The sequence below is a fragment of the Sceloporus occidentalis genome, unplaced genomic scaffold, assembly GCF_023333645.1.
Source record: "Sceloporus occidentalis isolate IW3139 unplaced genomic scaffold, rSceOcc1.0.p SCAF_4, whole genome shotgun sequence".
NCBI lineage: Eukaryota > Metazoa > Chordata > Lepidosauria > Squamata > Phrynosomatidae > Sceloporus > Sceloporus occidentalis.
The window spans coordinates 24,753,761-24,770,478 of NW_028316984.1; the positions used below are offsets into that span (position 1 = coordinate 24,753,761).

Consider the following 16,718-nt stretch of genomic DNA (forward strand, 5'->3'; position numbering starts at 1 on the left):
TGGTTTATTCTGATTGGCTTTGTTAAATCCCATTGGTGAAGGTCTCTTTCCTATGGTCTCAGAATGAATATTGGATACTCACCATGTAAACTCATTCTAGATTTCAGAGAAGGAACCATCCCCACCTATCCTTATGGTAGTACCTGTTTTGTTTGCATTTTTTAAACACATCCAGCTTGGCTGCACTGTTTTTCTTTTCCTGTTTTTTTTTCTGTCTGTCTCTACCAGCTTTAAAAGAACTGGGGGAAGAGCCTGGAATCTTGAACAGAAAAGCCTGTTTGGATGCCATGACCCATGGCTGAGCTGGGTGGCAATGGGAGTTAATCCATTAATGGATGACTCCTTCTCTGCAGTCTAGAATGAGCCTTCACTTTAAGTATCCAGTGCACCATTTTCAGTTAAAATATTATTAAATAACCCGACAACAGAAGTCCTGGACTTGTCCCAGTCTTTCTCTCTCTCTCTCTCTCTCTCTCTCTCTCTCTGTGTGTGTGTGTGTGTGTGTGTGTGTTTTGCCTCCAGAGGCCCCTCACAGTGCTCCAACCCTTCCCCTGGTCAGAAAGAGAATTGGTCAGAATGAGATTGAAACACATCAAGTGTGCCAGTGCAGCCTGGGAGCATATGCATATGCATATTCAGGAAAAATGTTCTTTGCCCCTCTGCAGTTGCCTACCCCTCCACAAATAGATTGAGTATTTTGTATTTGTAGAAAGAGCCAAGCTTTCCACTAGAGCATTGGTCTCTAAGCTGTGTCCTTTACGAGATTTTGGGTTTCAGCATCCAGAAGCCCCAGCCATGTTGGCCAGTAGTCTGCAATTTTGAAACCTGAAGTCCAAAATACCTTAAAGAGCACAGTTTGGGGACCACTGCACTAGAGGGAGGAGTTCTAGCATGCTAGCAAGTGGGATGCTGAAGGCTGACACATTCCACTCCCTCGTACCAGTGAACCACAGTGTGATGAGCATAAGTGGGGGACCCCTTGGAGGTCTTTTGCAACTCTGTGGCTTGCTGGCAGGAAGGGACTGGATGAATCTTCTTTCAGCTCTTCACTCACCAGCACTACAGAATGTCTTTGCTCAATACAGCTGCCTGGCTTTTAAGGTGGGAATTTGGGGGGTTGGATTGAGAGATGAAGTATTGCTATAGCATCATAGCTATCTGTCCCATGCAGGATCTCAGCCAGCATTATTTTCAGTGGGGAAGGAAGTCAAGATGGACAGCTCCCTAAATATTAATGTATAAGAACTATAGCCATATATAGAGCACAGTAACTGGGATAGTACAAAAATTGCAGTGCATGCAACTACCATATTAATAATGCTTCAGAGAAAGTCTTAATTTAGGACAGGGATGACTGACTTCTACAATACTCTTCTGCATACCGTGGTCTCAGAACAGGGGGTCTATTTTATTGTATAACCCAATGCATTCACAAAGATGGCACTTGTAAGAACTTGAGATGTAGTCAACTATGATTTATAATAACAATTATAATTAATTAACAATTAATCATATTTCAGTTATGAAATATGGACACAGTTGAGCATCAGTGGTACTGTCCTAAGAGCAGCAATTTTGCCTGCATAGAGAAAGAAGGGAGCGGGGAAAGTGAGCAGAGTATAGGCTGGTATATCTGTAGCCCATGGTTACTTGCTCTGATTAGCCACTTGTGCTTCAGCCTTGCAGTGATTCAGTTATACTTTTGCCATTGAAAGAATGGGATTTATGTTCTAGGGCTATGAATTTGAAATGGGAATAACATTCCTCTGTACCAGTTTAGAAGTGCTCTTGTTTAGAAACAGTCTTGCCATTTTCTCATGACAGTGATGCCATAATCTTGGATCACTAAACCTTGGAGGAAGAGGCGTTTCTTTGCTGACTTATGGTGGTGCAAAAACTTCATGTGAAAGAAATATAACAGAGCACATCATTGGCTAATGTTAAAGGCTGGTCACAGTTTGGCTTTGCCAATGTGTGTGTCATTGCCTTTTACTCCATTTGCATTGCTGTTTTTCAGTACATGAACAGATGTATAGCTCTCATCTCAGAATAACATTTGATACATATGAAGAAGATGGACTGTAGGTTGATTAAAGCTCCTGGCATAATCTTTTGATTTTCAGGGTATTGCAGGACCCTTCATAGTGTTCACCAATGCTTTGTTCCTTCTCCTCTTTCCTGTTCTGATGGATTGGGCGTAAAGTGAATGCTGCTCACAAACTTGTCTGGATGTTTCCCTTCTTTCTGAATTCTCAATTTAAAAACTGCCCTTTATTACTCTTGTTTCATCCTTGTATTTTATTGCATACCCAAGATAACTTTAACAGGCATCATTAGAGGCAAGAGAACTTTAATAGGCATCATGATAGAATTCTACACAGCCTGTTTTTGTAAGTGATTTGCCAATCTGCCTTGTTCTCCTCTGGCTTTCATGCCTTTAGCAAAGAATTAAGATGGCAGAAGTCAGGTAAAACATGTTCACAGAAATGTTCCCATGCAAATCTATTGCAAAAGTCTGAAACATCAGGTTGTTCTGTGGAAACACTTGTGGAACCCAGGTTTTTCTCTGGGCCCAGCATGGCAGCAACATCTATACCATGACATTATAGTAAGCGGATACCATTATCATGGGCCCTTGGTATCTGCTGCAGTTTGGTTCCAATACCCTCCATGGATACTAAATTTGTGGATATTCATGTCCCATTAAATACAACAATGTATTAAAATGGTGTCCCTTATATAAACCAGCAAAATCAAAGTTTGTTTTTTGGAAATATATATATAATATTTTCAAGGTGTGGATGGTTGAATCCGTGGATATGGAGGCCTGACAATAATTTAGATGTTCTTTTAGAGTATCTTTCAGATTTTATTAAATAGACCATGACCACATGGACACATCCTACACCATTGCCCTGCTGTTGGTTGGGTATGGATAATCCATAGTTTATACAACCACATGAAAATATTGTATATCTCCTAAGGTTGTGAGGTATTGAATATTGTAGATCTCTAGACCATTACATAAGAGCAAGAGCAGTTATAGTACTTGGAGGCAGCACAATTAAATGAATCAACTGAATGACTGAGAAATCCCATCTGTTCTTAAAAAGACTTTTTAAGACATACAGTATTTTGTACTCAGGTATAGCTTCTATACTTCAGAACAGTACATTCATTTATGAAGGATACATGCACATATACAATAAAAGTAATAAGAAAGTGTGAGGAGTCTGATATAATCTGTTTTTATTTTTATTTATTTATTTATTTATTTATTTATTTATTTATATACCACTATTCCAAAGATCATAGCGGTGAACAGCAAGTAAACTAATTAGCAAGTAAGCTAATTTGCCCCCAACAGTCTGGGTACTCATTTTAGCTCCCTCCTCGGAAGGATTCAAGCCTGAGTCGAGCTTGGGCCCTTTTGCTGGTCTTGAACTCGCAACCTTGTGGTTTTGAGTGAATGGCTGCAGTACAGGCATTTACCCACTGTGCCACCAGGGCTCCATTTAATATTTTTGATATTTTTTCAACACGACACAGGTGTACTGTTGTAGTGCAATGTGATACATGCATTTACACACACATGCTCCCAGCATAACTGGGAAGCAGCGGAATCCAAGTAAAGGAAATATAGCTGGAGCAGCTGCCTTTGAAAACTATCTCATATATGCACACCACCATAGAAAAATGTAATTGTATTTGAATTTATATTGCACCTGTACCAGGTTAGATGTGACTGCAGCAGTTTCCATATTTGTAGCGGCCTCATTCCCCCCTTTAGAGCTACAAGAATAAAATAGTTGCAACTATGTGTAATGTAGTCGTGTTTGAATTTATATTGCACCTGTACCAGGTTAGATGTGACTGCAGCACTAGTGAAGCCACATCCTATGTACAGGGTGATTCAAAAAGAATGATGCAAAAGCAAAGCTGTTCTTATTCGGTTTTGCACTATTCTTTTTGAATCACCTATATATTGGCAAATGAGAATTGGAGGTTCTCTTGTTGGAGGATAGCATTGGTGGAACTATGCTGGTAAACTAGCTTTCAGGCAGAGAGGCCTGAACTTTGGGCCATTTTACACTATAAAGTTGTAACACCACAACCCCACTTTAATTCCACATGGCAACATCCTTCTTGTGGAATTCTGGGATTGGCATTTAAGAGAGGGCCCTTTAGAGCCATCAATGAGAAAGCTCCTCTGGTGCCTCTGAGCAAAGTACAAACCCTAGGATTCAACAGGATGTTGTCAGGGCAGCTAAAATGGAATTGCAGAACTGTGTTGTGTGAATGGGCCCATGGTAAGAAAAATTTGTGTATCCATGCAAACTGCCCCAGTGAACAGAGTCAGTCTTAGACATGAGATAGCATTCGTCTAAATGTGTCTGGAGAAATATTTGTTTTGTCCTGGGTTATTTTCTGGTAATTTTAGTCCCACTTTCAAGTAGTGATCTTTTTAATTCTAAGACATATTAGAGCAAAAGTGTCTGAATCTCTTCTCCTTCTTTCTTTTATTTTTTTTCCTTAGAGTTGTAGTCCATCAATGAATGGATCAGTGAAATAGTACATTTGCATTAAATCATGGCAAGCATACAAAAAAGAAAGGAATGAAAGAAGCTTGTTATGGCTCTTTTCCTTTTTTTCAGTTCAAACATTGATTTTCAAATAGCATTTCAGGTAGTAGTGGTAAGTGTAAGTGAAAAGCATGGGTGGCAGAGAATCTGTGAAGTGTCCATTTTCAAAATAGTTGCATTTTTCTGTCCCTTATGTTAAGAAGAAAGAATGTTTTGGGTAACTCCCATGAAAATGCTGAAGAACTTGAAAGAGCCAATGAAATGAAGGAAAAAGAAGCTGCCTTGTAAGTTTGGTGTCAATATAGCAATTTGGCTCCATCTCTGTATATAATGCTTCTGCTTCTGTGGGTTGCAGTTCTGTCCATTCCTTAGTTTTGCTCACTCTTTGTGCTGCTGCATACAACAGCTGAGGTTAAAGTGCTAACCTTGGGGTTCTAGCCTGTTGGGAATATGTGTTTGTGTGTGTGTCTGTTTAATATTTCTGTTTTCATGCTAGCTGCTGCTGTAGTGCATTTCAACATGATATATTATAGTCTTTAAGTCATATACATTGTGGTAATATGTTGTGAGGAATGCTTGTCCTTCCCAGATATTAAGAATTACAGCTGGTGTTTCTTCTGTCATGTTTTTGTTGTTGCTGTAGCTGCTATTTCTATACCAATCAGCAATGAGGTATGATATGTATGAAAAGTAGTGATAGGGAAATACCATTGCATCTCTTTCTTCTCAAGATTTTGTCAGGTTACATGGGGAAAGCAGTTGCACCAAGAAATACAGGTTGCTAGCAATAATATTTGGAGCTGTGGCTGAAATATAACTTCAGTTACAGATGTCAGTATCTCAAATATTTTATTTCCTCTGGATATCTGCATGATAAAGAGAAATTCAGAAGATGCAACTTCTTCTATCTCTGAAGCACATCTCTTTTGGTGGACAGGGGGCTATATAGGGGGTGAGCACTTATTTCTTGTGGATTCAGTGAAGAAGATAATAAATTATCCTACCTTTCTCTTCATGGGGACTCAACGAAATATCTTCATGATTGCATTTAATTTTTTAAAATTAAATTTTAAAAGTTTCTAGATCTTCTGTAGAAATAGTTTGCAGATTCTAGAAGACGCAGGAGGTATGTTAGAATTAATCTAAATGGACTCATATTACAACTACTGTATATACTCATATATAAGTCTAGAAGTTTTAGTCAACAAATTGATTCCAAAAACCTGAGTTGAGTTATCCACGGGTCAATGTAAGTACTGTAATACTTATTTAAAAAAAGAACTATCCCCTGGTGAAAGGCAAGAGTGTCATCTGTTCTGGAAGCACTCATACCCCGTTTATATTCTCTCATCCATGAAGCCTTTAGTATGAATACAAATAGTTACACCTGCTGGAATTTTGTAAGTTTTCTGGCACTGTTTTCATTTGCTTCATCCTTTGCATCCTTTGTTACACCCCCCTAAGTTTTACTCTCTACTTATCCATGAAGTCAACTTATAGTCAAGTATATACGGTACATTATTTCAAGATTGTTGGTTAACTGTTGTAAAAAAAAACCTGAAGTGAATGAGGTTAGAAAATGCCAATATATAACAGGCATGAAATTTTGTTAAGTACAGAATGAAAAGGATAAACATTTTAAATAGCATTCGTTCACCAGTTAATGTTTATCTAGTGGTCTAGTGGTTTGGGTGTTGTACTGCAACTGTGGAGACCAGGGTCCGAATGCCCACTTGGCCTTGGAAGTCCACTAGGTGACCGTGGACAAGTTGCAGTCTCAGAGCCTTAGAAGAAAGCAAAAGCAAACTCCCTCTGAATAAACCTTGCCAAGAAACCACATGATAGGGGTTGCCAAGAACCAGAAATGACTTGAGGGCATCCAACAGCAACAACACATGTTTATCTTGGCATTAGTTGTCATGCACACTCAGATGGCATAACCTTTCATTTATCATTTTAAACAATCCTCAGGTGTCTCGAATTCCTTCTTCAAAATGAAGCTAACCCATCAATCCAGGACAAAGATGGATACAATACAGTGCATTATGCTGCTGCTTATGGACACAGACAATGTTTAGAACTGGTGAGTAGGCCCTGATCGCTGTCAAAATGCTCCTTCTGGATACAGTTTGTCATGTTCTTGATGCTACAGAAGTGTTTCATTGTTAGCAGTAATAGTTTTTTGTTGCCTTTCCTTCAAAATCATCAGATGATGACACAAGAAATCAAATAAGAATAATAACAAAAAACAGAATGATCATATAAATCAAGCCATATGTAAACATCAAGACTACAATCCTATGTATAATTACTAGGAAATAGACCCACTGAACTCAATGGAGCTGATATACAAATATAGCACAGATTGCAATGTAAAGGAACATTGAAACCATTGTAAGCAGTTAAATGGCTGCACTGAAAATGTGTTTTAACTCCTTTTTCTTAATCCAAGATGGTGGAGGCCAATTTTAACTCTAAATATTATTTTAGCATAATTGCAATTGCTTGTTGTTTGAGGTAGGCCAACATTTAGCTTCTGTATCAGCAATGAAGATGGGGAGGAATAACCCATGCATTTTCATTTTCATGCTGCACCAGAATTAACAGACCCACCTACACAGTCAGGAGGCATTCTCATAAATAAATCTAAGCTGAAACAGCATCAGCCAGCCGGTGGGATGTGTTTTGATGAAGTGATGGGTGAAGATGCTTGAGCATCTGTTAATGATCATGAATAATATCTGCTTCCATCATTTTACAGTTCTATTAAAAGAACAGCTGCTAAAATGAGGAATTCCTGTTCCTTAGAAGGTTCTTGAAGACCTTCAAGGATGGCCAGTTTAAGAGACTGGGACCTTAAAAGGCATTTGAAAAGAATAATTTTACTTTGTCAGAACAGTATTAGAACCATGACAACCATATTTTCCCAACACCCTTGGTCATTTAATATCTGTTTCTGGGCCAGTGCCATCCAGAATTCACTCCAACATCTTCTGGTGTAGCTGTTTACCCATAATAGTTGCCAAAGTTTGCCTTCATGCACTGACACTAATGTATATGTTGAAGTCCCTGATAACAGTCCTTGAAGAGTATAGTCCTGTGTGTGATGTGAATATTAAGCTTCATTAAGAAAAAATTATCTCCATACGACATATTTATATAGACACAAGCTGCTGCCTTGCAGTGCATCTCTCACATTTTCTGCTCATCAGTAGGGAAAAGCAATGATAGCCAAAATGCTTTTATCCCTAGGCACATTTTCACACGTTACAGTCACCTTTTTTTTATCGTAGGATTTCATTTTTTCAAAAATAAGTATGTTGATAATATAATAATATAATAAATCTTTATTTTTATACCGCTTTTCCTAGAAGATCAAAGCGGTTCACAGGTGAATACAGATGTATAAGACTTTGTCTACCAAACATCACATACCAGTAGTCTGGGAAGTAAATAAGGCAGTTGCTACATGTTAAATAATATGTCACACACACAAAAAAAGGAATGACATAGATGCTTGAATCCCATCCATCTCTACCTGCTGTTCATAAAACATTTGAATGATAGCTCCATGCATTTATTGATAAATGAGTGTCAACTATTCCTAACTGCTTTTACTGTAATAAAAATACTACACTATATTATACTCTGTGTGTGTGTGTGTATAGAGGGATATGGTATACTAAAAAATAAAAAAAAGAAGTGGTTTATATTCCAAAATGTAAAATGTTAGTCTGAAAAATACTGCCACATACCCTTTTTTTTCTCCCCCTGTCTTCCTCCTTTTTAAAAATACTATCTATCCCCAGTGCATTCATTCTTATGCTCATTCTTTTGAACTTTCATTAATCAGAAATAGTAATGGAGATAATTTGATGGTGCTGCAGAGTTATGATAAGATTAACATCAGTGAACTGTATATGCACTTTTTGTAAGCAGCATTCAAATGAAATACGCTATTATAAGAAGATTAGTATGAAAGGCAGACTGCTTTCAAATGATGTGTGGAAGACATTTAAACCAATTGAACAGTTTTATATGGATTAAGAATAGGTTAAATAAATGTATCCAGTGCTTCTTAATTGGCCACTAGAAGTAATTATTCTACTTTTCCCCTTCATCCTTTTAGGGTGTTTCACATTTTTGATAATGAAACCAAGCAAGAACAAACACAGTCAGCACAGAAGAATCTAATCTAAAAATGTTTCTTTTAAAGCAAAAGAGTCTTTGTGACTCTTAAACGTTCAGAGGACTTCACTCAGAAAGTGACTTTGAGATGCAGAGTGTAGGGTTATACAAACTAATAAGAATAGAAAGTACAAAATGGAAATGACTGTACAGGTATTTGTACAGTTCTGATTCCATGTCACTTATTCCTGCTTTTACCTGTGAGGCATTAAAGTGTTTAAGCTACTGAGACCTGTAATGCAGTCGTGGATATGTGTAGAATCTTTTGGCATGTACTGTATATACTCATGTATAAGTCCAGAAATTTTAGTCAAAAAATTGACCCCCAAAACCTAGGTCGACCTATCCACGGGTCGATGTAAATTCTATATTTTAACTCTTATTAAAAAGGGAACCATCCCCTGGTGAAAGGCAAGAGAGCAATTTGCCCTGGAAGCACTGACCTCCCTCTATTCTTTATTCCATCCAGCCTTTAGTGTGAGCCAAAACAGTTAGGCTTGCCATAATTTTGTAGGTTCTTTGGCATTGTTTTCCATTGCTTCATCATTTAGATCCATTGTTGCATGTCCCAAAGTTTCACCCTCGACTTATCCAAGGGTCATATGAAAATCCATAATTTTGCCCCCTAAACCTGCCCTTGACTTATATATGAGGTTGACTTATAGTCGAGTATATACAGTAGTTCCATTCTACATGCCAGAAAGTGGATCAGGACATTTCATTTAAGAATTTGCCATGGTCAGATTTCTTTGGTATTCTTAGCACCAAGTAGTCAAAATGGCATTAGCTATGTTAACTGTTAATCTGAAATATTAAAATTGGAAAATTAATTTATCAGCACTGGGATAACTTCTGAAAACTGTTTTCCACTTCTGGATCTCATTGGAAAACCTCTTCGGAGGAATCCTCCAATCCCAGCTTTGCTAATTTTCCTTAGTATTTCAGTTAGTTAGTTCAAGATTTTTTTTATATTTGGGCAAATCAACAATCAGAATGAAGAAATCAGAAGAAGACTTGGACTTGGTAGGACAGCTGTGAAGGAACTAGACAGGATCCTGAAGTGTAAAGATATATTATTAAATACTAAAGTTAGGATTGTCCATGCCATTTTATTTCCCATTTCTATGTATGGTTGTGAAAGCTGGACAGTGAAGAAAGCTGATAAGAAGAAAATCAACTCCTTTGATTGAACATTGCAGGCCAAATGCAATTGCTAGTTTCAAAAGAGTAGACTCATTGAATTACTGAATTATAAATCACCATTTACATAAATCCGACTGGGTCATCTTTAGTTGGGACTGACGTTTGAATTTCAGAAATTAATGTCATGTTAGATCAGACCAAGGACCTGTGTTACCCAGTATTCTGTTCACACAGTGACCAACCATTGGCAATAGGCCTGATAGTAAGAGATCAGTTCAACTGCCTGCTTTTTCTTCCGTTTCTCAACAATTGATATATAAAGACAACTTTCTTTGAGAGTGGATGTGATATATAGCCTTCTAACTAGTAGCCCTGCATTAATTTAATCTAATTCCCTTTTTAAGCCATCCAAGTTGGGACCCATCACTATGGACCTTACCACACGCAGGGCAAAACGTGGTCGAAATGTCATCCAAACGTATTGGAAGCGCCAGGGATGTGATCATGCCTGGCACTTCTAAAGTGTAATTGAGGCTTCCTGCTATAGAATTGTCATGGAATCGGTTGCGGGGAAGCCAGAAGGAACCATTTTATGAATAATGAGATATTCCATAGTGGGAAGCCTCAGTTACACTTTAGAAGCACCTGAAGCTTGATCAGATCCTGAGCTTCTGCAACGTTTGGATGACATTTCAACCATGTTTGCCCTGCGTGTGATAAGGTCCCATATCTTGTGGCAGTGAATTTCACCATCTAATTGTGTCATGTAAAGTAGTACATGTCGCTCTTGCCAGCGGCTCATTTGGGACTGTGGCAGCGGCCCACTTCAGGACCATGGCATAAGTCCACTGTGGTCCCAGAGCAATCAGGGCTGGAGCAGCCTCTGGCTGCTCCTTTTGCCCCATCCGGTGCACCCCATAGTTAATGTCCCATCTCAAATTGAGCAACATTCCGCCTCTTCTTTTTAGTATTTGTGTTTCTGAACACCATGGCACAGGGGAGGGGAAGAGGTTCAAAAATATGTAGCCATTTAAAATAATAATAATAATAATAATAATAATAATAATAATAATAATAATAATTTTATTTATATTGCCCCACCTCTCCCTACGGATCGAGGCGGGGTTAAAACCTGATAAAAACATAGAATACAATCATAAAATCTGATAGTCAATTCAATAAATACATCAATGGGTTATTTACAGAGGATCATCATCACAATAAGGGTAGTATCTTAATCAGGTACAGAGGGGTAAGCCCACCGGAAGAGCTCCGTCTTGACTGCCTTCTTAAAGATAGTGGATTGAGGCTTCAGGCTTTCAGAATATGCCAATGGAAACCACTTTTATGTGATCAAGAGCAAAGGCCTAAGTTGATTTTTAAAAAAACCAAAATACCCACACCTGTGTCTCCTCTCCCCAATGGGCACGTACCCCTCAAACCTGAATTTCAATCAGTTGCTTGATTATTATTTTTTTCTAAAACTTTGCCCTGCAGTCACATATATTGGCACAGTACAGACCACTGAAAATGGCAGCCTGCCGGCACCTGTTTTTACTCTGGAGGGACGGCGCAGCAGTGCAGTCCCTCACCCTAATATTGGCGCCAGCATGGCACTTTTGTGCTGTCTGTACCACACCACTGTTTCCCACAGAAGCACTTTGGAAAATTTAGCAAGTGTTAACTTAGCTTTCATAACTTTACAGTATTTTGGGACATGTTTCCTTCGTTTTTTGGTTTCTACTATGGGCTCTCCTTTTTTGCTTTTCCCATTCACATTTATGCACGTTATCTTTCCACTGAGGTACAAAATTCTATCACTTCTTTCTTTTATTTGTTGTAGCTTCTGGAAAAAACCAGCAACGTTTTTGAAGAATCAGATGCATCAGCTACAAAAAGCCCTTTGCACTTAGCTGTAAGTATCTGGATTTAGTTTAACTGTCTTAACTCAAATAGTCATGCAAAACTAAGTTGTCTTTATTAAAACTGTATTAAATGTATTTAGCACATATGTGTCTCTATAAGTCAGGTTAGTGACTTGTTAAGGTCTCCCTAGTGACCTTTAGGGTCCAAGTGAGGATATAAGCCATGGTCTCCTAAGCAGTAAGTCCAGCTCTTTAGTCAGTACATCACTGTGGTTCACTCAGCTCAATTGAAATTGAAAACACCTGAAAAATTAGTGTCAGAACATTGGTGTGATGACAACAGAGTTTTTCATTTCAATTTTATTTTTAAATTTATTTATTAAATGTATATCCCACCTTTCTCCCAAGGCAGGATGCAAAGCAGTTTACAATAAATTTAAGCAGATTAAGCTAAAATGTTAGTATACAAAAGTTTTAAAATGTTAGAAATATGATTAAAAACAGTTAAAAACATTTAAAACCTATTTCAAACATAATCTCCAATAAAAGATTAAAAATATAGCACACCACTTTATACAGTGGACCCTTGTTATCTGCTGGGGTTTGGTTCCAGGACCCCCATGGACACCAAAATGTGTGGATGCCCAAGTCCTATTCAATACAATGGCATAGAAATATATAAAATGGCCAAATCAAGGTTTGCTTTCTGGAATTTATATATTTTTAAAGTATTTTCAAGCCATGGATGCTTGAATCTGTGGATAAAAAAAATCAATGGATAAGGAGGGCTGACTATACAAACTTATTACTGCTCCTTAATTAAAATTCAAATGCCTGCATGAATAAAAATGTCTTCACTTGCTGGTGGAAACAGAGCAGGAAGGAGGCCAATTGGACCTCCTGTGGAAGCAATTTCAACAGCCTGGGAGTGACAAGAGAGAAAGCTCTCTCTGAAATCCTCACCAAACACACCACTGAAGGGCTGGGATTGAGGGTTTGTCTACACAATTAAAATACTTTTTTATTCAAATAGAATGTGTCCTAATCATAATCAGGTCGGAGAAATGTGGGTTTTTTGCAGAGTTGGGAACATGAAAATCTCAAAAGAATCAAAGTTTTAATCAGTGTATCTGCGGTTATCTATGAGGATACGTATTATTGAAGGTGTGGCCGTCTTCTTTGCATGTATTCACATGGTTGTGCATTTTCAGCACAGAGAAAGCAAACAGATGCAAAGTTGTGTAGGAAAGTGAAGACAATTAAACGTCAATGCAAATGCGCAAAAATGTGCAGCAGTTCACATAATACAATTATGTGTAGATTAGCCCTGAGAGAAAGCCCTCTCCCCCAGATCTTAAAAAGTTCATGCTGGCTTGTATGAGGAGATGGTCTTTCATGTTAGTGAGGGAAGCAAATATCAGAGACTAATCTCTTAATATATGTAAAAAGCCTTTCAGAAGAACATTTGGTAATCTGAACGATTCCTCTACAATGAAAAATTTCAACTATTACCCCAAAGTCATAAACTTAATTGATGGATAAAGTGCTTTGATTTAAGTATCCAGTTTTGACCTTTAGGCTTATAATGGTCATCACCAAGCCTTGGAGGTGCTTCTTCAGTCTCTGGTAGATCTGGACATTAAGGACGAAAAAGGCCGTACTGCCTTGGATCTTGCTGCATTTAAAGGACACACTGAATGTGTTGAAGCTCTCATCAACCAGGGTGCTTCCATTACAGTAAAAGATCATGTCACTCAACGAACCCCGCTTCATGCCTCAGGTAAGTTACTCTAACATATTGGTTTGAGGTGCAAAAAAAAAATTAGTGTGAAGAATAGAAGAACACAGTGGCCCTGGAGTAGAAGAGACAAGCCAGTTTTTAAAGCGAAGAGCATTTTATCTCTGTGACACTGGGAAACAGATGCAGCAGAAAGGCACCTAATTCACATCCACATACTCAAGCCACTATTTTGGATTATAGCCAGTTTTCAACATAATAATGCTTTGTATGGGAGCTAAATTAATTAGACTTCTCATGGAAAATTACTTTTTCACTTAGGTATTCTGTCAGTGAACTTGTATGAGGATATGTAAATGTAAAAATGTGTGTCTCTCATTTCCCCTTCAAACTTCACTGAATAATCACCTAATTCTCACTTCCCCCTCATTCTTCACTAATGAGAAGACTTGTGCTGAACTCAAAATACACATAAACTCTTCTTGCTCAACAAAAATCTTCTAATAATAAAGTAATGGAGTACATTGAGAGCCACTTCGTTCCCTACACTGGGAATCTTGACTAGATATCTAAAATAAGTCTTTGCCCTTGAAATTATTTCCAGTTCCCAAATTGCCATAATTTATTGCAGTGGTGCTTAGCCCTTTCTGGGGACATCATTTCTGCATCTGCACTGAGGAGTTTATCACATGGGGGACAATTGAAAGTATAAACGGTGATTAACCCATGATAATCCCACAATTGTGCTAATGGTTTTCACATGATGTCATGTTCAAAGCACTATGATAATCCTGCATTTGTGCTAATGGTTTGCTCACAGTGTTGAGATGAAATGTGATTAAAGTGCCATTATCCCATGAATAACCAGGCAAGAAACAGCAAGAAACGGGTTTTTCCAGTGAATGACTTTTTGCTTTTTATTCCCTGGTTATTCCCTGGTTATTCATGGGATAATGGCTCTTGCGTTAATCTCATTTTAATCACGTTTTGATGTCAATTGCATGATTTTCACAGGTTAATCACTGTTTAAACTCCACATTTATCCCCATGTGATAAACTCCTAAATCTCCTAGAACTGATTGTAGGCATTATTTTGCCTGTTCTCTGGCTTATCATTGAATGTATGCTTCTCTTTCTCCGTTGTATTTATCTGCACACCTTCAAACAAACAGAACATATGCAGTCTTTTGCACTGACAAAATGCACTACCTCAACATGGTTTGACAGAGACCTCTGTTGGCAGAATAAAACAGATACTGTTTAAAAGGTCTTACCAGTTATGGGCATATTAAATTGGGTACAGGAAGAAATCATGATCTCATCATTTGTTGGCCAAGTTTCTTTGCATGGTGATTCTTGTATAGCAGCCAGTATAATGCAACAATATAGATGTGTGCTTGTGTGAGTGTGATCACCTATACATCTGCATATCATATAGAATTAGTATGGACTTTCCCCCCAGCTCTTCAAAACAATTTTTTCTTTGTTCAGAATGTCCACAAATGGTCTCTAGGCACTGTGAAGGGCATTTACATTACATTTGGAACTTCACTGCCCTCTGCCTGGGAGTCAGAATGAAATTTTGCCAAATTTCTTCAAAACGTGTGTGTGTGTGTGTGTGTGTGTGTGTGTGTATTCAAGCCATGCATGCTTGAATCCATGGATAAAAAAAAATCTGTGGATAAGGAGGGCTGACTGTACTTCAGAATGCCCTAAAATGCCCTCTATGGGCCCAGGACAACCCCCCTCCCCCATAAAACATACCCATGTCCTCTGTAGGGCTTTGGAGATCTTTTGGAGGGAGGGGGAACCTGGAATTTTTTTGCAGGAGCAAGGGCAGTGGAGGATGAAGCCCTCCAAGTTCTCCTAGAGAGCTAATGCAGCTCCCTAGTCTTCCACAGTAGCCCACTCCTGCTCTGCATCATCAAACAATATTACAATTAGGTGCAAAATGGCCTATAGATGATATCTGTTTGATTGTTCCAGATTTATTTAGCTTTTCTTATCATATGTATGCATTTTTTACTTTCCCCTCTTTCTTTCCCTTATAGCTTGTGTGTGTGTGTATGTGTGTGTGGTTAATTTGATTTCTTTTTCTCAGAAGCCTCCCACTAAATACAGATCTGTCTGTTCAGTTGAAAAAATTACAAAACTTCTCCCTTCTTTGGGCTCTATCTCATGACACAGTTTCAGTTCTGGTATTCCACTTCCACTGTTATGCCCACATCCTATGAAATGTTAGGATTTGCAGCTTTGGGAAGGGCATTTAGAATTCTCAGCCAGGGAGCTCTTGGCCCTCAAAACTACAAAACCCAGAATTTCCCAGAATGTTTCCATGGCATTTAAAGTGGAATAACAATGCTGTGACAGGGCCGTGTGATGAGGCCCGAAAGATGTGGGCATAAATATACTTGGGAGAGCATATCTAGAATGTTAGACACTTGTACATAGTTATCTATGTACATGCACAAGTACCCTTTATTTACTTGCAGAATACTAAAACATTTTTCCTTTGTAGTCATTAATGGACACACACCATGTTTACGACTTTTATTGGAAGTAGCAGATAATCCTGATGTGACAGATGTGAAAGGACAGTAAGTTTAGTTTGTTTTCATATGTTTGTGTTGCATCATTGACTTTGGGAACATTCTGAGCACTATCATTTAAATTTGAATGCAGGACTCCACTGCCCAATTCAGAGGTCTTCTGGTGCAGCAATGGATTTGCACTTTTGTAGATGCCCATGAAATGTGATGCTCTCTGACTCAGATGACTAGTTTGTTAGTTCTGTTGTACATAGTGCTGAAGGGCAGTTGGGGGAAGAATGGAGAATACAGCAGCTGTTACTCCCAGCAGCTCATGCACAGGCAACTTCACAATTAGACTGCTTCAAAGTGCTCTACATCGGACTTTCTTTAAAGGCTAGTCAGAGACTGCAGCTAGTGCACATTGCAGCTGTTAGATTGATGTGAACTGTGCAGAAACCATATAGTATTAGTTTTAAATGAATTGTACAGGAACTAGATTCTAAATAACACATACCATAATCTTTAAAACTGGTGCTTCCCTTCCTACATGATAGCTACAGTTTGGAAACAGCTTCAGATTGGGAATGGTATCCTGCTTTCTTTGTCACTGGAAAACATACTGATTAATTCTAAAATATAAAAAGTATATTGCCGCTGATAATGAAAACCA

At 38.3% G+C, this 16,718-nt stretch overlaps 1 protein-coding gene across 8 annotated transcripts in view; it reads left to right on the plus strand.

Moving 5' to 3' along the window:
• The window catches only part of ANKRD44 (ankyrin repeat domain 44), a 192,358-nt gene that overhangs the window by 145,306 nt on the left and 30,334 nt on the right, over window positions 1–16,718 (plus strand). For 6 of the 8 annotated variants that reach the window (XM_089519510.1, XM_089519512.1, XM_089519516.1 and 3 more), the window contains 5 exons: window positions 4,784–4,867; window positions 6,555–6,666; window positions 11,758–11,829; window positions 13,358–13,559; window positions 16,036–16,114. In XM_089519510.1, the coding sequence (XP_089375636.1) occupies window positions 4,784–4,867; window positions 6,555–6,666; window positions 11,758–11,829; window positions 13,358–13,559; window positions 16,036–16,114 (549 nt within the window). The remainder of the gene's footprint in view (window positions 1–4,783; window positions 4,868–6,554; window positions 6,667–11,757; window positions 11,830–13,357; window positions 13,560–16,035; window positions 16,115–16,718) is intronic. The other 2 variants (XM_089519513.1, XM_089519515.1) reach the window with 1 other exon arrangement.